A 24,718-nucleotide genomic window follows, 5' to 3' on the forward strand; every position below is an offset into this window, starting at 1 on the left:
TCAGCCCACAAAGGGCCGGGAAGGGTTCTTTGGACACTAGGAGCGGTATGCAGATGAGGGGGCGGGCCTCGCTTGACAGACAGCAAGGAGTTGAAGGGGGCGGGCCTCAGGATGCAGATGAGAGGGGCGGGCCACGCCTGGCCCGACTTGGAGGAGCCCAAAGGGGGGCGGGTCTCGCCTGACAGACTACAAGGAGTTGGGGGGGGCGGGGAACGGGCGGGCCGAGTCATTCAGGCGGGATGCAGATGAGGTGGGCGGGTCGCGAGGCGCCCGGAGGGCGTGGCGTATGCAGATGAGTGGGCGGGGCTTGCCCGCGGGCGCGAGGAGCGGCTCCCTGGCCGCCGGGAACTGGAAGGCGCTCGGCTCTTTCTTTGACTGGAGCGGACCAGCGGCCGCCGCCGCCGGCTTCCTTTGCCCGAGCAGGCGCGCGCGCTGCGGCACGGCACGGCAGCCGCTCGGTCCGGGGCCCGCCAGCCTGCGGCCATCGGAGTCTGCCGACCATGGGCAACCACTCGGCGAAGCTGGAGGAGCCCGAGCCAGGTCTGTGGGGTGCGGGTCGCGCCCCCTTACCGCCACGCCCTTCCCCCCACCGCGCGCGCGGCCCGCCTCGCAGGGGCGCGGGGCAAGGTGAACTTCCCCGGGCCCGTGAGTCTCCGCTCTGGAATGCGCTCATGGGATTGTGAAATTACCTGTGCTCGCCGGGCCACCAGCCGGGGCGGGGCGGGCGTTGCAAGCGGCGGCGGTCCGGCGGGGGTCCTCCCTGTGTACCCGGTCCCAACCCCTCCCCCCCACAAGCTAGGGGGGCATCCGAGACGAAAAGTGTGACTTGGCAGTGCTCTTCTGGTTCTTTGTCCATTTTGCAGTGTGCCATTTGCATACCACACACTTTCTGGAGTCCCACGGAAAGGTGGCGGCCCGTCAGCTGATTTTGTTCCTCGTGCTCAGACCGAGGACTTGATTGGGACTTGTTTCTGACCCAGAATCATCTGGGTCTCTTCTAGGATGCCAGAAACTTATATGGTGTATCAACTTTTTATTTGCTTGCAGCTGAAGGGAGCTCGGTGGGGAGTCAGCTGGATTCCGGTTTTCATCTCTCTTTGCTCTGACGGGACTCCCTCCGCTCACTTTTAGATGCTGAATACCACGGGTGTATTTAAAACAGCAGAACTGTCATGTGAATTAAATGGGATTTAATTTAGCCGCAAAAATGGCACTCTGGCCTATTGGGAAGATTTTGTGGCAGGTTGACCAGTCAGAGCTATTAAAATTTTTTCAAAGTAGTAGTGATTTTTTTTTCATAGACCAAGCCTTTTTTTACTATCTGGGAAAAAAAAAAAAAAAGCTTCCCGTTTGTTTAGCTTTCTGACTCCGCTTACGCCTTCACCACTATTCCATTTACTGTTCCTTAGGAAGGAAGGAATACACCCTTGGGTCACATTTTGTGCACATGAAACCTCCTTAGGCGGCGCTAACTCGTTTTCTGTTGGTTTTAGACTTAGGTCTCACAGCGGGAGCCCCCCTGTCTGGGCACACAGCACATGCAAATTTGGGTGCTATTTTGACCTTACTAGGTAGAGTAAGGGTTCGAGATAGCCCAGGCTTGTCAGAGGTTGTATTGTAGGAAAGCCCAGGTTGATGTGTTCAACACAGGACCCTTCTCAGTGCCTCAAAAGCAGCCCCCTGCAAAAGGAAGAGCAATCACAGTAGCAATTTTCAAGTGTTTAACTTGGAAGGCAGTTATGCTTCCTACTGTATCACCAAGGCTGAAACTTTTAACTTGAGGATGTTATTGAGGCTCTAAGGGGAAGTGACTTGTCCAGTGACTTACTCTCTGACTCTGGAGCGGTGCTCCATGGATGACCCAGTCGTCTTAACCTCCATCCATAGCTCTTCACTCACACCCTAGCCCCTTTGGATCTGGACCGACACTATTGCCTTCCTGACACTTGTGGTACATTGGACTGTTAGACCAGCCACTGCTCAAAACTTTGACAGCTGCACTGGAATCTGAGGGTGAAGAAAGAACACTCTTAGGGGTGGGTTACTGTGTAGATTACATAGGAGTCTCACACAGCAGTTATCCAAACTTTTTTTGTACAGAATAATCAATAAATGAAAATAAGAATAATCTGTTGTTTATTCTACTGAGAAAAGTTTGGATGAGTTAACTTGCTGAATAACTAGGTAAAGGAGATATAACATTTAAAAATTACCTGTCAATGCCAAGTAATTGTGAGAAACTATTATCTCCTTTACTTAAAAAAAATATGAGGAGACTGTTGCTTTTGTTGATCAGTTGTTTGGTATTAAGATTTCCAAGTGCCCTTACATTTTAAAGCTCTCCAATGACTAGGAAGTCAAAGGATATGTGTATGCCAGTGGCTTATTTTATCTTAATATTTGTATCCCTCAGATGGAACTCGGGGCTTTGCACGTGCTAAGCACATGCTCCACCACTGAGCTCCATCCCCAGCCCTTTGTTGTGGGTCTTCAAAGTGAGTATAATTTCAGAATGGGAATCCAGTCTAGCTTGCCGCAAGGAAAGATAGTTGACTGGGAATCTTGGCAAAGGCTTTGAATCCTGGACTCTGGCTGAAAGGATGACTGTAACTTCAACAGCACCTTTATGAAATGCTGTGAAACTTACCAGTGAGACTCTAGAAAGCAGAGCTCTGTGCAGTTGTTGGTGCATTGAGCTAGAATGTGAACAAGTACTTCTGCAGAGGACCAAAGACGAGGGCGGGGGTGGTAGGAGAGAGCTGGGAGGCTGGAGGAGGCAAGAACTCCTGAGTCTGAATGTCACCAAGTTCCGCCACCGAGTTAGTTGTATCCTTTGGGAAGTGACACTCAGGATTGCATGAGATTTGTTACAGGAAGGAAGACCAAAGGAAGACAAAGGAAAGAGGAAGCAGAATTGGTTAGGGAAACCCTCAGAGGGTAATACAGATCCAGGGAGAGCCTCAGAATGATGCTGATCAGATGAAGTTCTAGCCTGCAGATGGGGTCTGCAGCAATGCTGACCACTGGAGGAGATTTTAAGTTTTCTGCCCACCTGTCTGTGGGAGGTCGTTGACCAGAAGCTGCTTGGTGTGTGTGTGTGTGTGTGTGTGTGTGTGTGTGTGTGTGTGTGTGTTTTCACACATGTGTGCACCGAGTGGAATCCTAGGATCCTGGTGGCATTTGAATGATATGTTCTTTCTTAGGGCTTTTAGTGATGTCCCTTTAGGGCTAGTTGGCAACAGTACCTCAGATGTTTGGACGAGGAGGTTCTGTTTAAAGGGTAAATGGGGTGAGTGAGATGGTTCAGGGGATGAAAGTGCTAGATACCAAGTCTTATTTTTATTTTTATTTATTTAGTTAGTTTTATTATTTTGAGACAGGGTTTCTCAGCGTAGCCCTGGGTGTCCTGGAACGCCCTCACTCTGTAGACCAAGCTGGCCTCAAACTTCATCCTGCCTCTGCTTCCCGAATGCTGGGATTAAAGAAGTATGCCAGGACCGCCCGGCTAGATACCAAGTCTAAACAGCTTGAGTTCAGTCCCTGGAATCTAGATGGAGGAAGGAGAGAACAAGTTTGTGCAAGTTGTCTTCTGACCTTCCCTTCACCACACACAAGTAAACAAATAAATTAATAAAAAGTAGATGAACGCATCCTTCTCTCAGACCCCTTCTGCAGGCGTGAGAGGGCAGATTGTATAGGCCCGTTCTTCAGACGGTGCTCCTCCCTCCTGGGGGTGGGTGGGTTAGACAGAACCCACCTCCTTAGCTGCTGTGGCTGCTGCTTCTGTAGCTCTGTGGCAGCCACAATGGCCGCAAGGTTCTCCTTCTGTCTGTTGTCTTCTGAGTTAGTTCATTGTAACTGTAGTATTGGCAGGATAGTAAGAGAAATGATCAGGTTAAAGACAGAAGTTCCTGGGGCTAGAGAGATGGCTCAGTAGTTAGGGGTACGGATGGCTCTTCCAAAGGCCCTGGGTTCAAATCCCATCACCCACATAGCAGCTAACAACTGTCTATAATTCCAAAATCTGACACTGTCACACAGACTTACCTGTAGGCAAAACACCAATGCACATACAATAAAAGTAAATTTTTTAAAAAGTTTATTTAAAATAAATGACAGAAGTTCCATGTTCAAGGGCACTTAAAAGATGAAGGCTACATCACTTACTTGCTACAGGGTCTAGTTAACAGACCTTCTGTTTCCAGGCAGGTTGCCACAGGGCTACCATCTGTGTACTGTTTAAAGGCTTCTGGGTAAAGCGATGGACAAGCCCAGCCAGCTTGGAGTTGTATTGACCCAGAGGGAGGGGTGCCATTTTATAATTGTGCCTCGAAGGTGAGCTGAGAAGACTTATCCTAGTCATAGTACAAGCTGAGGTATCTGTTTAATATTTGTTTTAAATTTGCGTTGAGAGTTTAAAAATGAATATAAATGGTCTAAAATAAAAAGTTTCCTTCTGTAGCACCTTTCTTGGGTCACATGCTATTTACTCTAGGTATTGCTAACTATTGTTATAGTTGAATTTCCAAAATAACCATTAAGACAACTGGTTTATTTTTTTTCTCCTGTCTTAGTAAACTGTGATCTAGGGACCCTAAAGGAAGTTATTGGCTCCTGCATTGCTATGGATATGTCCACACTCAGAGAGTATGGTGGCTCCTGCAGGAGGTTTTAGGGGTAAGGATGAAAGTGGTACATGCCATTTCTACCTACACTCAGTATGCTCGACGGCCACACAGCTCCAGACACCAGGAGCCCAGAAGTGTCTCTGGACAGCATGGCCAGTGGTGAACATTCGAAGTCTCTTTGCAAGCATGGACATTCTCAACTGTATCTGTGTCAATATTTTATTATAAAATTTTTAATCTGAACTCAGAAGGCAGAGGCAGGAGAACCTCTGAGTTCAAGGCCAGCCTGGTCTACAAAGCAGGTTCCAGGACAGCCAGGGAAACCCTGTCCAAAAAAAAAAAAAAAAAATCTAAATAGCTGAAAGGCATCATGAATGCTCCTTTACCCACATTTGTTTTATTCCTCTGTCCATCTATTCATCTGTCTACTCATCTGCCCCTCTTTTTGTTTTGATTTGCTTTTAAGACAGGGTCCTATAGGCTCACCTTGAGCTCACTGTGTAGCTGAACCTTGAACTTATGATCCTCCTGCTTTCACTTCCCAAGTGTTGGCCTTACAGGTGCATGCTACCACTTCTGGATTTTTTGCAGTGATGAGGATCAAGCCCAGGGCTGTGTGTATGATAAGCAAGAACTACCAACTACCCAACCATATCCCCCTTCCCCCTCCCTCCCCCTCCCTTCCACCCTCCCTCTCCCTCTCGCTCTCTCCCTCCCCTCCCTCCCTCCCTCCCTCCCTCCCTCCCTCCCTCCCTCCCTATATCTTTCTTTTTGACAGTGTCTCCCTACACAGTCCAGACTGGCCTTGATCTCAGAGATCTGCCTGCCTTTGCCTCCCTAGTACTAGGATTAATGTTGTATGCCACTGTGCCTGGCTCCATTTTTATTTTTTGATATAATTCAAAGACATTGTGGTTATCTCTACAAATCTACATAATACTCTGTATCTTTACTGTTTTTAATTAACTTTCATGGTTCTCCACTAATCCTTGCTGTGAAAGTAGAGGAATTAAATTTTCACTATTATATCTCTTGTGCCCTATTTCCGTAAGCCATATATAAATTGTAATTTCACTATATAGCAATTCCAGGCCAGCTAAGGTCACATAGTGAGACCCTGTCTGAAAGGGGAAAAAAATCTAATTTCATTGTTAGTATCAAAATACACATGGTGGCTGTACAGATGTTCACTGCTAAATTTTGGTATATTTTTATACCAAATTTGTTTTTATAAACTTTGGTATATATTTAAAAACCTAAGGGGGTAAAGCATGCGGCTCATTGTAAGAACATATGCTTGACATGTGCAAAACCCTGGTTTCAACTCCCAACAGACTCCTCCTCCCACACACACAAAAAAAAAAAAACAAAACTTTTTTTTTTTTTTTTTTTTGGTTTTTCGAGACAGGGTTTCTCTGTGTAGCTTTGCGCCTTTCTTGGAACTCACTCTGTAGCCCAGGCTGGCCTCTAACTCAGAGATCCACCTGGCTCTGCCTCCCGAGTGCTGGGATTAAAGGCGTGGGCCACCACTACCTGGCCTAAAACAAAACTTAAAAACTTTAAAAAAGCAATCTACTCTTCACCATCTATATTTCTTGACTAACTTTAGGCAGTGTGCTTGGCTTTGTACTAGGTGCTTGTGACTCTCCAGTTCCTTTTTCTTAGGCTGCCTCCCTAGTTCCCAGTCAACTTTTTTTTTTTTAATTGTTTTTCAAAACAGGGCTTCTCTGTGTAGCCCTGGCTGGCCTGGAGCTCTCTCTGTAGACCATGCCGGCCTTGAACTTAGAGATCTGCTTGCCTCTGCCTCTTGAGTGCTGGAATTAAAGGTGTACGCTACCAATGCCCTACTTAAATTCAGATTTTTAAAATTTTTCATAGTATAGATATCAGAACTTAAACAAGGAGGCGGTCATGACATTTCTCTGTCTAGATTCAAGTTATATTTTACTTAATTCTGGTCATTACTTTATTTATTTTGAGACATTCTCTATTATGTAGCTGTGGCTAGCCTGGACTTGCTATGTAGACCAGGCTTGACTTTAAACTCTCAGAGATCTACTGCTTCTGCCTCCCACGTGCAGGGCTTCAAGACTTGTGCCACTCTTCTCTGCCTAGCCTGGTCACCCCCACATTGAAATCTGCATGCCGCTTGATGAATTTGTACTTCTTTTGCATTTACACTGTCTTGATATTTCCCCGCCTAACTCCCAAGACCTTTGACTTGACACATTGCCTACTTTTTGTATGTTTTCCTGTATCTTAAGTCAGTATCTTTCTTGATAGTAAAGCAAATGTGATTTTTGATTTAACTGTGGTTCTCTCTTGGCTTCATCTGACTTATAAGGTCACTCTACTGAAGTAATAGAAAGAGTCAGTTAAAAACACAGGACACAAAGTTTCTCAAATGAGAGGGTAGACCTTTCCCAACGTAAGATCATAATCCTAAACTAGTATGCTAGCTGACAAAACACTGGAAGAATTTACCCATGTGTCATACACAAACATTTTTCCAGGATGTTCATAGAATGGTTAAAATGATGACCTGTTCTAAAGACAGAAAACATCATTAGAATCTTTAGGGGAATTTTTACTGGTCACTCTGTGATCATAATGCAATAAAACTAAATAATAAAAGTTGAAATTTTAAAAACCATTTGGAAAATTTTGACTCACTAGGAGTTGAGAACTGTTCTTTCAGGTCATTTAGGAAAGTAGTTGAAATACTGATGGAGTTACAAACAATAAGCAGATCCATTCTTCTGAAAGGTTTTATTATCAAGTAAGAAAAAATGAAAAGGAATGAAGTCAGTACTAGAACATCAGGAAACAGCCAGCAGAGTAGGCTTGATGCTGCAGAACCTGTGTCCCAGCCAACGGGAGGACTGCTTAGCCCAGGAGCTGCAAGCCAGGCTGGACAACAGAGAAAAGACTGTCCTTTCTGCTTTTCTCTGTCCTTAGCATGTAGCACATGGATGGCACTTAGTGTTTGTTGAATAAATATGAAAGAACAAAAGAGAAAACAACTGGAGTGAAAAAAATGCAGAAGTGAGTTTTTGTTAAAACAATGAAGTAGATAAAGCTACATTTAGATTCTTCTAGAAAAAGAAGATTGTACAGAAAGTTCTCTGGGCTTGCTGACCAGCCAGTCCAGCCAAGTCCACAAGCTCCGTGAGAGACCCTGTCTCAAAAATTGTGGTGGAGAGCAGAGTCCCAAAGTGGAGATCTTGTTTCAGAAAACAAGGTCATCTTGACCTCTGGTCTAAACATGTGTGCATGTGCATGTGTGCGCGCGCGCGCACACACACACACAGAATTCACGTTATAAGGGATGTTGGAGCCAGGTTTTGTTTGTTTTAGGTAGAATAAAAAATAAAAATAGATTTTGACAAAATCAAAATTTTATAGAAAAACCAAATTTAACAAAAATCAATTTATGAAGATAAGAAACAGGCCTGGGAGTAGAGCTCAGTGAGAAAGTCTGTGAGTAGCACATGTGAGACCCTGGATTTGATCCTTATGAGAGAAGGGGGAGGGGAAGGAGATGGGGGAAAAGAAAAGAAATTAAATATTTGTACACACAAGGAATCTTGGAAGATATCAGAAAATAACTTCAAAACACCCTGAGCCCAGATGGTTTTAGGTGAGATTTTTCACTTGTGAGGAAGATGGACTTTTCTATGCTAAAAAGTAGTGTGGCACTTTTTGTAAAGATGTCTTTCAGAGGGGGCAAGTAATGATTTGATATATATGTAAATTATTTCTTACTTGGTAATTAACAGAAAGCTTATAATGACCATCAAATTTATATCTGTTGTGTAGGACCAGATCAGATAAAAAGGGAAATGAGTTAATGGGCCTTTCCTGTTATTATGTACTCTATTCCCCTGGAGCCATAAGCTACAATACATCCTTTCTTTCTGAAGTTGCTTTTGGTCATGGTATTTTATCACAGCAACAGAAAAGCAACTAATATACATTCTAACTCAAAGAAAGGTTTGGATTTTGCTTTTAGAAATGTTGTCTGGATATTTATAATCCTTTGAATCATTTAACTCTTTCATTGAGATTTATTATTTTATGTGTATGAATGTTTTTCCTATGTATAAATATGTGTACCACGTGTGTGCCTGGTGTCCTTGGAGGTCAGAAGAGGGCACTGATCTCCTGGCACTGGAGTTACAGACATTGGTGAGCTGCCATGTGAGTGCTGGGAATCAAACCTGGGCCCTCTGCAAGGGCAAGAAGTGTTCTTAAGCAGTGAGCCAATTCTTCAGCCCCAAATTGTTTTACTTTAAGGAAATTTTCCTTTAGCTGTAGTGAGGTCAGAGTGGTTTATGCAACATTTTTGATGCCTGTGAAGTATACGCAGGGCTCGGGACCCTTGTGAAGGCTGCTGTGACAGTGTCTCTCCCAGGACACACCCCAGCTAGCTCAGCCTCTTGTTAGTCTCCTCCTTGCTGGCCATCTTCTTCCTACCTGCGCCTTCAGCACCTACTTCCCATGGATGCCGAGTGCCCAGCGGGGCCTTAATTCTCCGCATAGTCCTCTGGGTGGAGCGCGAAGGAGCTGATGGCAACTCTCCCTCATATTCCTAGGAAACATTTGCATTCCCAGGAAAAGAAGGTAGGTTTAAGATAGTCTAATGTGATTGGCCAGATGTTTAAAATTAGATTTTTAAAAGATGCTCTAATATTACAATTTTCAGAAAAGCTTGTGCGTAGTAGGTTTTCCTTATTTTGACACAAGTAACCTGCCCACTGCCTCTCACCCTTGTCAGAGGACCCCTGCTTCCCTGGGTTTTGGTAACTCATGCTGGTTAGAGATGCCCTTTTATTAGTGTCTTCCTCAGTTCTTCTTCTTTTTTTTAAAATCCTCTTACTTTAGAACAATGAGTGTGAGTTTGTTTTGAGACAAGGTCTTGTTCTGTATCCCTGGTAGCCTGTTCTTGCTCTGTAGACCAAGCTGGCATGGAACTCTTGGCAAACCTACTGCTTCAGCGTCCTAAGTGCTGGGATTATGGGCATGTACCTTCATGTCCAGCACAATTAGTCCTGTTTCCTCCAACCTCCCCTCATTTCTGTCTTATTGTCCCAAATGTAACCTTATTGTGGATAAATATTAACAATAAGGGCTTATGATAAACCTGGAAAAGTGAACTCACAAATTTGACCCAAAACTATAGTTAGTAAAGAACTAGTGCCAGTGACCTCCAAAGCCCTGAAAAATCCTCTTTGTTTTATGTGCCAACAAACTCATCTCTTTTCTCTGATAGGTCCTATGTTTCTCCCTAACGTTAACAGCCAAATAGAAAAAAAAATCTTGAAGGTCAAATTATCAGCAGTTTAACTTTCTGATCTTAAAATAGATAAAACAAAGAGACTATTCACAGTGGTCATAAAAGTATTAGGAAATTATCTGATGATAGTTATATTTTGGTCTCTCATTTTCCTTCAATCTGAAAACATTCAGTGTGCCAAAGTTACATGGAATTATATGCTTACAAAATGGACCTCAGGCTAATAAAAGGAAAGTCTTGTTGTAGGTAAACAAAATGTATGGGGAAGATACATATCTCTGTGTGCTTACATGTTGATTTTGTGATTGTGATTGTGTGTGTGCCCCTCACAACTTCCCTGGCATGTTAATTTTCTGGGGCATTTTGTTCTTGTGCTTTATGCTTTGGTTTGCATTACTTAGTTTTATGTGTATGTGGGCCTGCGTGTGTATATGTGCGCTATGTGTGCAGGTGGCCTACAGAGGCCAGAAGAGGGCATTCGATCCTTTGGAACCAGAGTTGTAGGAGGTTGTAAGCTGTCTGATGTGGGTACTTGGAATATTCACTTTCACATCTTCTATATCATTGAACTTTGTGCTAGCTATTTTGTATATAAAATTGTCCTTAAAGTATAGCAAGGTCTCTCTCTCTCTCTCTCTCTCTCTCTCTCTCTCTCTCTCTCTCTCTCTTCTCTCTCTCTCTCTCTCTCTCTCTCTCTCTCTCTCTCTCTCTCTCTCTAGAGTTTTAGAGTTTCACTGTGTAACAGCCTTGGCTGTCCTGGCACTAACTCTGTAGACCAGGATGGCCTTGAATTCATAGTGATCCGCCTTGCCTCTGCCTCCCAAGTGTTGGGATTAAAGGCTTGCACCACCACCAAGCAAGATATCTCTTTCATTAACTGTTTTCTTATCCCCTTTATGTCATCATTATTAATGCTAATTCTGCCATTGGTCTTGACTTTGTGAAGCTCGAGAGCCTCCTTATGCCTGGAGTCAGCTTGTATTGCTTGTCAGCATTCTGGGCCTTCCTTACCTCTCCCTTGCTCCTGATCTCTTCCTGGTGTCTGGAAACTGTAACCAAACCTGCCAGACTATGTATACTCCAGTTATTGTTTCTCCTGTTTATAAAAAGAAAATATAGGGCTGGGGTGAAACTCAGTGGCAGAGTGCTTACCTAGCATGCTGTTAAAATTCCTTCTGGGGGAAACATAAACAAAGTCTATTCCTTTTCCTAAAACTAAGGACCCTACAACAAACTGAAGCATGATTCTGCCAAAGTTCACTCAGGAACTAACAGAACATAGGCGAGGGGTATTCCTCCCACAACAGGCCACACTTGGAAAAGCTCTGCCCTCCATCAGCCACATAGATGGAACCCCCTTCCCCTAATCTTCCTCAGTCCATATGCGTTAGCCCATCCCCAAGGCCATGTGCAATTAGCGCAGAGTTGTGTACAACAGGTAGTAGGGAGCATATAGATGAGGGTCTAGTGGGCCTCTTTGCCCCTCAACGAGGAGAAGTAAACATAACAAGGCCTGCTGGGATAATCCTTTTGCAAGGGGATGCAACTGAACTCCCTATGATGGCAGTTACATGGTTTAGAACAGTGGTTCTCAACCTGTGAGACCTCCATGGGGGTAGCATATCAGATACTTACATTATGATCCATAACAGTAGCAAAATTTACAGTTATAAAGTAGCAATGAAATGATTTTATGGTTGGGGGCCACCACAATATGAGGAACTATATTAAAGGGTCGCAGCATTAGAAAGATCGAGAAACACTAGCTTAGAGATGCTTGTGAGGTCCTGGATCTTAGCCCTAGTACTACAATAAAGTGCAGGTTACACACACACACACACACACACACACACACACACACACACACACACACACACAGAGACACAGTCAGACAAAAAGGTGTAATGTTTAGGCCATAGACATTTTGCCTTTCCTGGAGATCTTTTCCTCTCCCTGGCTTGGATTAGCTCATATAACTGTTTATTTTCCTTAGAGTTATTGTACATGTGCCTTGTCAAGTGGCATTCCTGTAGCACCCAGGGAAGCTAATTGGACCGCCCTTCTGTCCCTACGCACCATACTGTACTTCTTGTCTCTAGACTCATACATTTTTCCTCACAATCCTTTATAGCTGAACCTCCACAGGTGGACCATTATTCCCACTTTACTCAGGGGAACACAATGAACATTTATTCTTTTTTAAAATTTATTTTTATATGTATTGGTGTTTTGTCTGCATGTATATCTGTGTGAGGGTGTCGAATCCCCTGGAACTAGAGTTACAGACAGTTGTAAGCTGCCATGTGAGTATTGGGAATTGAACCTGGGTCTTCTGGAAGAGTAGCCAGTGCTCTTAACCACTGAGCTGTCTTCCAGTCCCTGAATGTTTATTAAGAGGCAACTAGGTAGCCAGGTGTCGTGGCTCACTCCTTTAATCCCAGCACTTGGGAGGTGGAGGCAGCTGGATCTCTGTGAGTTTGAGGCCAGCCTGGTCTACATAGTGAGTTCCAAGACAGCCAGAGCTACATAGTGAGACCCTGTCTCAGAAAAAAATAAAATAAAAAAGGCAGTCAAGTGTTTAAGGAGGACTTGGGGAGAGATGGTGAGCAGATAAGGGGGAGGGAGAGCCCAGAGATTGCTTAGGCTTGAAAGCACGGGAGGGCTTAACAGTGTGATTGCTTTCCTGGTCCCTGGAGGAGTCTTGTCTGCTCACCACCCCTCAAGGCTGTAAGAGTCAGAGGTGTGTGTTTGAAAAATGGAATGTGGACTAGCCTGAAGAGATACTTGCTGGGGGAGACTTCTGGTAAAGCGGAATAAGAAATGGATTTAACTAAATAAACAGATCCTGTCTTCTCTAGGCAGTAGGGTGGACGAAGAGACAAAACCCTGGACTCAGACACTCTCAGCTCCTTTCTTCTTCCTTCAACTTGATAGGTTTTCATTGTTGATAAAACAAGGATTTGAGTTACACTTACATCATAAAGACCCTTCCAATTTTAAGAAGTGTATGATTGTGTTTATGCTTTGGGGAATCCAGATTATTCCAGAATTTCTACGTAGTACTGTTGTATCTCCATCATACCCCTCTGACAATTGCAGGCCAGGAAGGGAAACTTCCAAATAAGGCTCTATGAGTCTGGGGAACAAAAGGAAACAATAACTAAAAAGCAAGTCTAGCCTTTGCCCTGGAATGAAAAGAATGCAGTCTGTTGGTTGACCTAAAGGTTTCTGTTTTATTTCATATTTAGGTGCAACGGTCAGCTCTGACCGTGTTTTCCAAAGAAGTTTCTTTTAAGACTTTAAAATATTTACACAATGTTAAGATGATTATATTATCTTTGCAGCACTGTGGTCAGTTTTATTTATAAAGCTAATTGTGTGTATGAAAAGTGCTGAGAAACTAAATTCAGAGAAATTAATCTAAGCTCACAATGACCATGGGAGACATTCAGTATATACTTTTATCTAATAGAAGCACAAACATTCCTCATTGCATAGTTTTCTGGACATCTAAACATAAAAGAATGGTGAAGTAATGATAGCAATTTGATTCACTGATAATATGCACACTGCCATTTTAAACTGTGATTCTCAGGGTTATACCCAAGGATAGGGAAATGCTCTACAGATAAATGAACAGGGAGGAGTGTAGAGTGATACGTATACTCATTGTGTTTTTGTAAAAGGGTAACCCAGAGAACACAAATTGGCATAGCCTGCTGTCTTACAGAAGGTCTTTACTTTTTTGAATGAGATCTTTATTGGGCCTGAGATCTCTATGTGTCACAGCTCCTACCATTCACTTGGTTCTTTACTTGGCCCTTTACGGTTATTTGCCCATCTGATTCTTTATACAGTTGTTTTTTTGAACAGCATATTTTATTATTTGTGTGTATATCTGTGTGTAAGAGAGGGAGGGAGGGGGGGAAAGGAGGTGTTTGTGTGTGTGTGTGTGTTTGTATATGTGTTATGTGTTCATACAAGTGTGCATTCCATGTAGAGGTCAGGGGACAACTCTCAGGAGCAGGTTTTACCTTCATTGTGGGTTCTGGGGACCAAACTGTGATTGTCAGGATTATACCCAGGAATGGGAAAATGCTCTTCAGATAAATGAACAGGGTAGAGTGCATGGCAAAATGTTTTCCCTGCTGAACCACCCTGAAGGCTCAATGGTTGAACACATATGTAACATATTTACAATCCTAGATTTGATTCCCAGCACCACAATAAATAAATACAGTTTAATAGGGGAATTAAATTTTAATTAAAGTTGTGCTTTATTTTTTAAATGATTTATTTATTTTATTTTATGTGTATGAATGTTTTGCTTGCATGTGTGTCTGTGAACAACATGTATGCCTGATACCCACAGAGGTCAGATGAGAGCATCAGATCTCCTGGAACTGGAGTTGTGGATGGTTGTGAGCCACACCATATGTATGGCTAGGAATCAAAACTAGGTCTTTTGCAAGAGCAGTAAATGCTTTTAACGTTTGAGTCATCTCTTCAGCCCTCAAAGGTGAGGTTTAAAGAAAATCAAAAAATTAAATGAATATATAATGAGGTTATAATTGATGGTCCTAGTTACTGCCTGGGGAAATAGGTCTTGAGATCAGATTTGTGACTATGGGAATAGTCTATATGTGTTGGTGAAGGAAGCAGGTGGTGCTGAAATGGGATACTTAGCCACCTCGTCCCAAAAGAACTCGAGCCAGGGCAGCCCTTCACAGCATCCCACACGGAGTCTGGGTGTTCAGACTCCTCTGTCCCATCATGCAGTTGTAAAAATTAGGAAAGTTTAGGGAGAATTTACCTTTTCTAGCAATTGTTCTCTTCATTTCCTTTATGAATTTTGATTGCCTCAAAACAAATTTTTGTTTTTCCAGTATTTTCTTTTTTTATAAATGTTTGCACTCAGGAAGTTGGTTCCATGGCTGACCACAGGTCTCACCCTCACACAGCCTGGCTGACTCAGGAGGTCAGGCCCGGGCCTCACTCATTCTTTCCCACTCCTTGCTGTAGACCTTGCTGGGGCCTGTTTCCTTGCACTTCATCGGGCCAGGCCTTTCTCCCCACCTCTTTTGTGCAGATATCAGGGTGGGGAGGCCAGGTCATAGCTTGCTTTACAGAGGGCTAAGTGGAGGTCAGTGGACTCTCACATATGTTGGGCTCCTCGCCACTTCTGTTTAGCCTTGGAGAGGCAGAGTCATGAAGAGAGTGCTTCTCTGTTTCTCATGTGACTCACTCACCATGGGCTTACCACGTTTAGTCTTAGGCCCCTAAACAGGACCCAGGCATCCCTTGGTTCCTGGTTCTTGTACCCTCAAAACGCCTTACCCCCTTTGAAAACATTTGCTCTAAGTCAGCACAGTGCTTGGAACTCAGCCCTTTGATGGTACGTCTGGGTGTGAATCTCTTTTGATTACTTTTGTCTAGTACTATTTGTGATCCATTTAAAGTTTAGCACTTTCTTCACCTTGAGCTTTTTTCTCCTATTGCTTTTCTTCCCTGCATGTGTATCTAGTTTTTCCTATACTTGGAGTTGAATCTTTTCAGTCCTTGTGTATCTTAAATTAAAAATACTTTTATTTCTCAAAATTATTTTGGGGAGACTCTGAGTGAATGTGTACTATTGGTTGACAGGATTTTACATATTTTTGGTATTGCAAGTGATCAATGATGTTTTGCACATTTTGTCAGGCAGGCTTCCATTACTATCACAATGAACTTACAAAGAGGAAAGATTTCTTTTAGTGCACAGCTTTGATGGTCCGTGGTCCGTCGTCCTCATTGCTTTTGTGCCTGTGACGAGGCAGCAGTCGTTATGGGACAGCATGGATGGTGGAGCAGAGCCACTCACCATAGCTGAGTGTGAAGGAGGGGAAAGAGGAAGAAACAAGTATCTCACAGTGACCTTCAAGGCCATGTCCTCAATGACCTCAAGGCCTGTCACTAAGTTTTGTCCCTTAAAAGCCCCATGCCCTTCTAGTACAGTCAGACTAGAGACAAAGTCTTTAACACAGGCTTTAAGGGACCGTATCCAACTATAGCAAGTGTGAAACAGTCTTTCCTGAAATCACATTTCTCTTTTATTGAGTGTCTTTTTTTCATATCTTACTGCAGATATGTAAGAAACTTTTCGAAAGACCATATTCCAGCCATAACTGTTTTGCATCTTGAAATTACGCGCAGTTGCCTGCTTTTTGTCCCCCTCCCCCTCCCAGCAGCAGTCTAATCAGGAAGAACATCAGTGGAGAAATGGTTTATAGCTGCTGGGACTTCCTTTAGCCCTACCAGGCTCAGGCCCTGCTGCAGGCTGTGTGTGTAGTGCAGGCATCTGCAGGCCACCGATTCGGGGCAGAGGTGTGAGTCGTCTGTGTAGAGGGAGAGACCCCATTGCATGATGAGCCTTGAGCTCTCCTCCTTCACAGCACATCACGGGATTTGAAGTCAGGAATGAGTTCCACAACTTGGAAGACAGCCTCACTGAACATCAAGAGCATTCATTTGGTAAATTCAGTCTTTTAAAACTGCATTCAAGGGACTTGGAGTGATAGCTCAGTGATGTAGAGCATTGGCTGCCCTTGTGGAGGACATGGGTTGGGTTCCCAGCATCTACATCGTGGCTTACAATTGTCTGTGACTCCAGCTCCAGGTGATCCAGTGCTGTCTTCTGGCCCCAGCAGACTCTGCATGCACGTGGTACATTAATATACATGCAGGCAAAAAACTCATTCACATAAAATAAGTCTTTAAAAAAGACTACATTCAGCCTCCTTATAGCTATGGGTAAATTTCTGCAAATCCTCCAGTATATAAGCACTTTCTTCTTACTAATTCAGAGCATGTTTCTGGATGGTTGTTATTATCCTTGGATTATTATCCTGGCTTCCTTATTTACTGGCTGAGGGGTCTTGGGCTAGTTTCAAAATTTCTTGCTTTATTTCCCTCCTCTGTAAAGTTGGGTAATAGTATTTCCTTATGAGAGTTTCTGGAACAATGTAAGTTAGTAGATTCTCAACAAATATTTAAAGAAATTAACAGCAAACGTTGAAGTTGCAGATATGTTCAAACACTCTTTTTTTTTTTTTTCCTTGTCTCTGCTTTCCCTTGGATTCCATCATCCTTTCATTATTTTCCTTGATGCGGACACTTCATCTCTCACCAGATGTTACCTGTGCTTCTGCTTCCATGTGTCTTTCTTTGCCGGTATAAGCCACTATTGGTATGGAATGTATTTTTTATTCACTCTGTGACAAACGGCCATAGTCAGCGGTTCAAACACACATGTGCTGTGCACTCCAGCTGCTGGCCTTGTCACGTCTCTCTGCTGTCGTTGTTACTCTTGCTGTCCCACTGTGGTAAGAAAGACCCACACGGTTACATTGAACCCACCCGACAATCCAGCGTAGGCTCGGTCTCTCAAGTTCCTCAACCACGTCTGCAGAACTCCTTGGTCGTGTAAGGTGATAAGGGCGCGGGAGAGTAAATTATAGACCTCCTCAGAGAGTTGTTGCTCAGTTTACCACAGGGAGGGGCATGGTAAGACTGACTGAAGTACAGAGTAGGTGGTCCCTCCACAGAAGTGCCCTGAACAGAGAGACGTGAACCCGGAATCGTTTCTTCCCATGGCATTGGGGGAAGTTACATAGGAGCTGGAGACTGGGAACCAAGTGTTGAGGAATAGAAAGGGGTTTGCTAGGGAGTGGGAAGGAACTCTACTTACCGAGAAGTCAAGGTGTGACAGAATCTAGACATTTTGAGGAGTGATTAAGTCTTGGGTTTTGAGACAGAATGTCACTCTGCATCCTAGGCTGGACTCAAACTCACAATGATGGGATTTGATGGGATTACGGGTACGTGTCCCAATTTCTCACTGGAGTAGTTAGATCTTTGATGTTGTCAGGACATAGGGTATACTGGGGGGAGTGGCAGGCAAGGAAATTGATAGGTTAAACAGGAAGGTGTCAGGTAGCAGATTGAAAATCAATACTGTGAAGAGGGCAGACCAGTGGACTATTTGAGTAGATTTTCTTTCTTCTCTCTCTCTCTCTCTCTCTCTCTCTCTCTCTCTCTCTCTCTTTTGTTTTTCGAGACAGGGTTTCTCTGTAGCTTTGGAGCCTGTCCTGGACTAGCTCTGTAGACCAGGCTGGCCTCAAACTCACAGAGATCCACCTGCCTCTGTCTCCCAAGTGCTGGGATTAAAAGCGTGCGCCACCACCGCCAGGCTTGAGTGGGTTTTCAATGTTTTTGTCTAATGACAAAAGTAATACATGCTCATTTTCTAGTAGAAAATGAAGAAACCAAAGGAATGTACCAAGAAAATAAAATTCTTTATAATCTTGCCACCCAGCAATAATGACTATTAATGTTTGTGTGTATTTCCAGTTTATGTATATGTACAGATATACATAGACACTTCTACATCATCAAACTGTACTGGGGGCTGAAGAGATGGCTTGGTGGTTAAGAGCACTCACTGTTCTTACAGAGGACTAAGGTTCCATTTCCCAGCACCCATATGACAGCTCACAACTGTCCGTAACACCAGTTCCAGGGAGTTTGGCACCTTCTTCTCGCCATTGGGTAAAAAACTCATAAAACATAAAAATAAGTAAATTGTGATATAAATATATATGTACTGTATATTCAAAATCAGTTTTTAAATTGGAACAGTGTATCATAACATTTCTTTTTGTAAATACTCCCAAGTATTCTAGTGTATATAATATTACCATAATGTAATCTTTCTATTGTTAGATTCTAATGTGTCTCTATTTTAAATAATGCTAATGCAGAAAATGTGCTTATATGTTTAAATATTTCCTTCGGTTAGGAGTGCATCTCCCTTTATTTTCAGAGATCTAATACCAGACAGAAGTATTCGCCTACATCTAGGAAAAGGGTCCAAGAACCAGTTCATTCGTTCCAGGACTCTAGAATAGGAACTTCTAAGTTTTCCTCTGTGTGAGGATTTATTAGGATACTACAGGCCAAAGGCATATTTAGCAAAGAAACAGTGTGTTTGACTTTAAGGGGGAAGGCAGATGAGTTTGGAGGAAATAGGATGGCACTGGAATTTTCTTCTTTGCCAGAGTAGAAGAAAGTGGAAGTCTGTAGGGAATAAAAACAAAATACAAGTCTTCTAGCTACCCATATGAGCTTGCATTCCCGTAGGTCACAGGAGCTGGTCTTGGTTCATTTAGGGAGAAAAAGGATTTTGTGTGATACGATAATTCCTTTGAGAAAAAGGAATTGTCAAGAGGGCTGGAGAGCTGCTGCTAAGCTACTAGCTGCATGGGTAAGGCCAGGCAGCCAGGAACAATGCTGCAATGCTGCACATTCATGCAGAATTGACCCAAGCAGAGGACTCACTGCTTCAGGGTCACAGATGGTGCAGCCTTTACCGCCTCTAACTGGCACTGACATTCTCAGTGTCTTGGTCCTCTGTGCACCAGGATTTTGGTATAATGCAACCTCCATCGCTGCTAGTGAACATTTCCTCTGGTCATCCTTGCTTGTAGCCTTAGTTCCTGGGGCCAGGCAAAGTAAAGGAGCCTTCTTGGCTGCCAGGAGTTACTGAGCAAGGAGGTAGCAGGTTCAGTTTATAGTGGGAGGTGGAATCTGCCTTCTGCTGAGACTTATAAGGTATGGGAGGTGGGAATCACAAACAGGAAGAAAAAGGTTCACTAGATAGTCATATGTCAGACATCAGATACTCCTGTCAAGATACTATTCAGTGAATTAAGGCCCAAGAGATCTTTTTAGACATAAACTGTTTATCCCATTTGAAGAAACAATTAAACATCAAACTAGATGTTGGCCATTGGGTCAGAATAGAAATATGAAATTGAGAAAAATGGAGACTGTAAGACACTGTGGTGAGCCATGAATTTTGCAGCGGGAAACACTGAATAAGTTGTGTAAATTATATTCACCAGTGGCTGAAAATGCAGATGTGTAAAGTGTGGATTCTTGAGAAGGACGGGCTTAGCAGGGAAAACCCAGGGATTAGCCTGGCTAAACTTGGACAGTCTCAGTATAGGCTTGAGGGTGAGAACACTCCAGACCTTGGGATGTAAAATTTCTCTAAAAATTATCATTTTTGTTGTTGATGTGACTGGGGATATTGATAAAGGTTTGGCTATGGCTGTTAGGAGTGGTACATTCCAACATAGCATAGGTTAAACCTCTCCAACTTGAAAATCAAAAATCCCAGACTGAACCCTTCTCAGGGCATTTTGGGGTTTAGCTGTTCTGGTTTGGGCTGCTCAACCTGTAAAGTCTTTGCAAATATTTCAAACTCCAAAAAGTCATAAAGTATGAAACATTTCTGGTGTTCAGATAAGGGACACTCAGACTGTATTTCCCAAATACCAGGGACTGACTATGATAATGAACAGGCCAGAAAGAAACATACCAAACAGCAAAATGAGGAGAGGAAAAAGTTGAACTGAGTTAATAAACAGAAAATAAAATAAAGTGGAAGAAATAAGCCAAAATATTAGTACTGTTATAAATATTTTTAAGCTAATTCCACCCTATCAAGTCAAAATCAGCAATATTAGTACCAGAAGAAGCTGAATTCAAGAACAGAAGCATTGAACAGAACAAACAGAAATATTAACTACACCATAAACTGATACAATAACCCCAAAAAGTTTGTCATTAACTTTTATGCACCAAAAAATAGAACAAAAAAAAAAAGAGAGAAGAGAGAATTTGTCTAAAAACATACAATACTAAGGAGATGTTCATTACACATCTTCCCTAATTTGACAGTCAAGTACACTGATTGTGAATTTTGTTGTTGTTGTTGTTGTTGTTTTCCAAGACAGGGTTTCTCTGTGTCGTTTTGGTGCCTGTCCTGGATCTCACTCTGTAGCCCAGGCTGGCCTCGAACTCACAGAGATCTGCCAGGCTCTGCCTCCCGAGTGCTGGGATTAAAGGCGTGCGCCACCACCGCCCGGCCTGATTGTGAATTTGGATGCACACAGGAGCTAGTGGGTAGCAAGAGTATGTTGAAGACAGCAAAGATGAGGGAGACACCATGAACTGGAAGAAGCACGCCTTGCCTGAAGGTAGTGAGATCCCTACATTTTGAAGCAAACTTTTTTAAGACAAAACCTTCCTATGTCTCGTAGACCACCAACTTCACTCTTTGCTGCAAGTGTATTTAAAACACAAAAATATAGACAGTATAAATAATATACTCATTTGGAGCAAGGAGTATACCCGTTGTCCTAGATCTAGGAGGTGTTTATAGAATTGGATCATGTACTTTGTCACAGAAAACAAAAATAAAACATAAAAATTATGATTGTATGCAAATACTTTCATCTTAATCCAATGAAATTAGTAACAAAAATGATTATGAAGAAAGTACCTTGGAATTAAGATACATTTTCTTTTTTGTTGTTTGTTTTGTTTTGTTTTTGTTTGTTTGGTTGGTTGGTTGGTTTTTTCAAGACAGGGTTTCTCTGTGTAGCTCTGGCTGTCCTGGATCTCGCTCTGTAGACCAGGCTGGCCTTGAACTCGCAGAGATTGTTTTTGGTTTTTGATACAGTATCTCACTATGTAGCTTGGGCTGTCCTGGAACTCACTATGTAGACCAGGCTGGCCTCAAACTGATAGAGATCTGCCTGCCTCTAGAGAGCTGGGGTTAAAGGTGTGCTTCATCAAGTCCAGCCTGGCATCAAGAGACTCTATTAAATAATCTGTGTACCAAAAGGAAGTCAAAATAGGAGTTATAGATTTCCTTGTAATAAATTCAGTTTGTAGCAAAATCTTCAGAAAGAAAGCAAAGCTGTGATGAAATGCTTAACTTTAGATGCATTTACTGCTATAAGAAAGACAGTATATATGAGTGAACTATCCAGTTATAAAACAAAGAAGCAAGAGGAAATTAATAATAGTAAATTAATAATAAATAAATAAATAGTAAATTAATAATAGTAAAAAGAATAAAATAGAAACAAGAGGATAGATAAGTAAACCCAAATACTGTTGGTTGAAAAGACAGAAATTGAAAATTAACCACAATTAAAAGAAAAATACTAAGCACCAATGAGTGTGTCTGTGAAAAAAAAGAATGAATTAAGTCTATAATAATTCATTTGGAAAACTAGGAAATGGCAATTTTCATTTAAAATATAAATTCACAAAATTATTTCTAAGAAAATATAAAAACTGTAGTGTAGTCCTATATATTGGTTTAATTTTACATTTATTTTTTGTATGTCTGTATGTATGTGGGTGTGTGCATGCCACACTGCACATGTAGAAGTCAGGAGACAACCTGTGGAGTGGAATCTTTGCTTCCATTTTGTGTTTCAGAGATCAAGCATGGGTTGTCACATTTTCTGGCAAGAGTCCTTACCTGTGGAGTAATCTTACTGGCCCTTATTGCTATTATTTAATATTATTTTGAATGAAGTAAAATAGCTGGGCAGTGGTGGTACACACCTTTAATCCCATCACTCAGGAGGCAGAGGCAGGTGGATTTCTATGAGTTTAAGGCCAGCCTGATCTACAGAGTGAGTTCCAGGGCAGCCAGGGATATACAGAGAAACCTGTCTTAAAAAAAAAAAAAAAAAAATTCTCTATTTTGCTTAAATCATGAAAGAAAATTTATTCTGAAAGTAAGAATTTGTAAGCTATGGCAAAATAAATATATAAAAATCTGAATAGTTTTTTTCTCCTGTTCTGGTTGAATATATCTTTTTTTTTTTTTTTTTTTTAAGATTTGTTTATTATATATACAGTATTCTGTCTGCATGTGTGCCTGTATGCCAGAAGAGGGCACCAGATCTCATTACAGATGGTTGTGAGCCACCATGTGGTTGCTGGGAACTGAACTCAGGACCTGGAAAAACAGCCAGTGCTCTTAACCTCTGAGCCATCTCTCCAGCCTGAGCATACCTTTTATTAAATGCAGAAAAGTGTTCCTGATTTCAAAATTTGAAGTCCGTAAGTGAACTTTATCTGGTAAGCTGAGTGTGGTGGTGCATGTCTGTAATCCCAGTACTTGGGAGGCTAAGGCCAGCCTCGGTTACACAGTGAGTGAGTTGGAATGCCAGCCTGGGCTACATTAGACTCAGAGCAAACAAGTATACCTCTACCAAGTAAGATTTCTTAATCTGTAAGCCACTTTGGGATTTGGAGCATCTCAGGCTTTTGGATTAGAGATATGCATCTGGGCACTAGTGGCAACTAGCAAGCACTGGAAAATGAAGGGAAAAAACCATTCCAGTTTACAAATCCAAAGTGAACTAGGTATACATTTAACTAGATATCACACACTAGAAGATCAAATGTATTAGAGCTGCTTGTGGTCCTAGAAGAGCTGAAATAATGCAGAAGCTACACAGGGCTCCAAGACGTGCGGGTTTAATTAATGGTCTACCATTTTTCCACTTGGCCTGATGTGAGACTAATTTCCCCTTAGACATTTTCATTAGGAAAAGAGCTTGGTTTTGAAGAATACATTGGTACACAAAGTGTTTCTTCATCCTTCCTTTGCCTCCTTGGCACTGGAGTGAAGAGAGGGCCCAGCTAGCTGTAGAATACAAAACACTGCTGATCCTGTATTTGCCAGGAGGAAACTTAATGACAATTCTTACTGTATCTCTGGGACTGTCCTCATGCCAGTAGAATTCACGTCTGCTTCCATGTTTGGGTGTTCAGTGATTCAGACTTTATTCTGGGAAGTAGAGGCACAATAGATGTCCAGTGAAGTGTGACAGATGATTTTCCAGAGACAGCCATAACCCTGTCTTCCACCCCACATGCTTTTCTGTAGTGTCACCTCACCGTTTCTCCCACGGGGGGTGTGCATCTGGAATCTCCGCAGGCCTAGGATTGTCTGAGTTGGACAGATAGGGCAGAAATGGCTGCTAAGACTGGCTGTGAAAGGCCATGCATGCAGCTTCTTGTTTGCAGGAGCTCTGAGACATTCTGTAATGAATGGAGTTCCTGGGAGACAACCATACTGGAGAGGTCACCATGACAGCCCCCAGCTGAGCTCCATCTGACACCACTATGTTGGTGAGGCAGACAGGATGTCCAGTCCAGCCACAACTCCAGATGACGATAGGCCAGTTATCTTCAGACTGAAGTCACATGAGCATCTGAGAACTGCTTAACCAAGCTCTCCCCACATTAAAATCATGAGAACACAAGATAGTTCTGTTAAGCTGTGAATTTATGGACGCTTGTTCTCAAACATTGGTAATAGATGAGACATGTAGATTTAGCAATGCAGCCATGGTGAGACCATTCACTCATGCTGGAAGAGCCTTCATAGACACCCCCAGCTGTTCACCGTAGCCAGAAATGCTGGCCTAATCACAGTTCTAATAGTCTTAAAAGTTAGCATCCTGCCATTCCATATTTAACAATGCCTTTTAATTGTTTTGTTATATGTTAAATACCTTATATAATTTTCCTTTTCAGTTGTTGCTTAATAGTGTCTACTGGAACCTAAAGTCCTTTGTTTCTTTTCTATTGGCTTAGTGTACAGTGACTCCCCATCCTCACCCCCTTATGCCTGATTTTGCTTTCCATGCTTTTAGTCAACTACTTAGAGTTGACCTTGGTCCCAAATACTCTTGAGAATCACAGAAAGAAACCCCAAGTTTTAGTTGCTCACCATGGGATTTCCCATTATCGTACTCTGTTCTGCCTGGATGTTCACCATTCCCGTAGCCATGCTGTGTCCCCTGTCCTCCCCTTAGTCACTTTGTCTACATCTTGGTTGTCAGATGAGCTGTAGACTTATGAGGGTGTTGAAATA

At 42.6% G+C, this 24,718-nt stretch overlaps 1 protein-coding gene across 11 annotated transcripts in view; it reads left to right on the forward strand.

Moving 5' to 3' along the window:
- Specc1 (sperm antigen with calponin homology and coiled-coil domains 1) overlaps positions 1-24,718 on the forward strand; it is a 280,028-nt gene that overhangs the window by 114,733 nt on the left and 140,577 nt on the right. The window contains exon 1 of one of the 11 annotated variants that reach the window (XM_028857079.2): positions 306-540. The exons of the other annotated variants lie outside the window; for them this stretch is intronic. Coding sequence (XP_028712912.1) covers positions 501-540 — 40 coding nt within the window. The 5' untranslated portion in view covers positions 306-500. Of the gene's footprint in view, positions 1-305; positions 541-24,718 lie in introns of those variants that run through there. 11 annotated transcript variants of the gene reach the window in all.

The sequence above is a fragment of the Peromyscus leucopus genome, chromosome 8b, assembly GCF_004664715.2.
Source record: "Peromyscus leucopus breed LL Stock chromosome 8b, UCI_PerLeu_2.1, whole genome shotgun sequence".
NCBI classification, from domain to species: Eukaryota; Metazoa; Chordata; class Mammalia; order Rodentia; family Cricetidae; genus Peromyscus; species Peromyscus leucopus.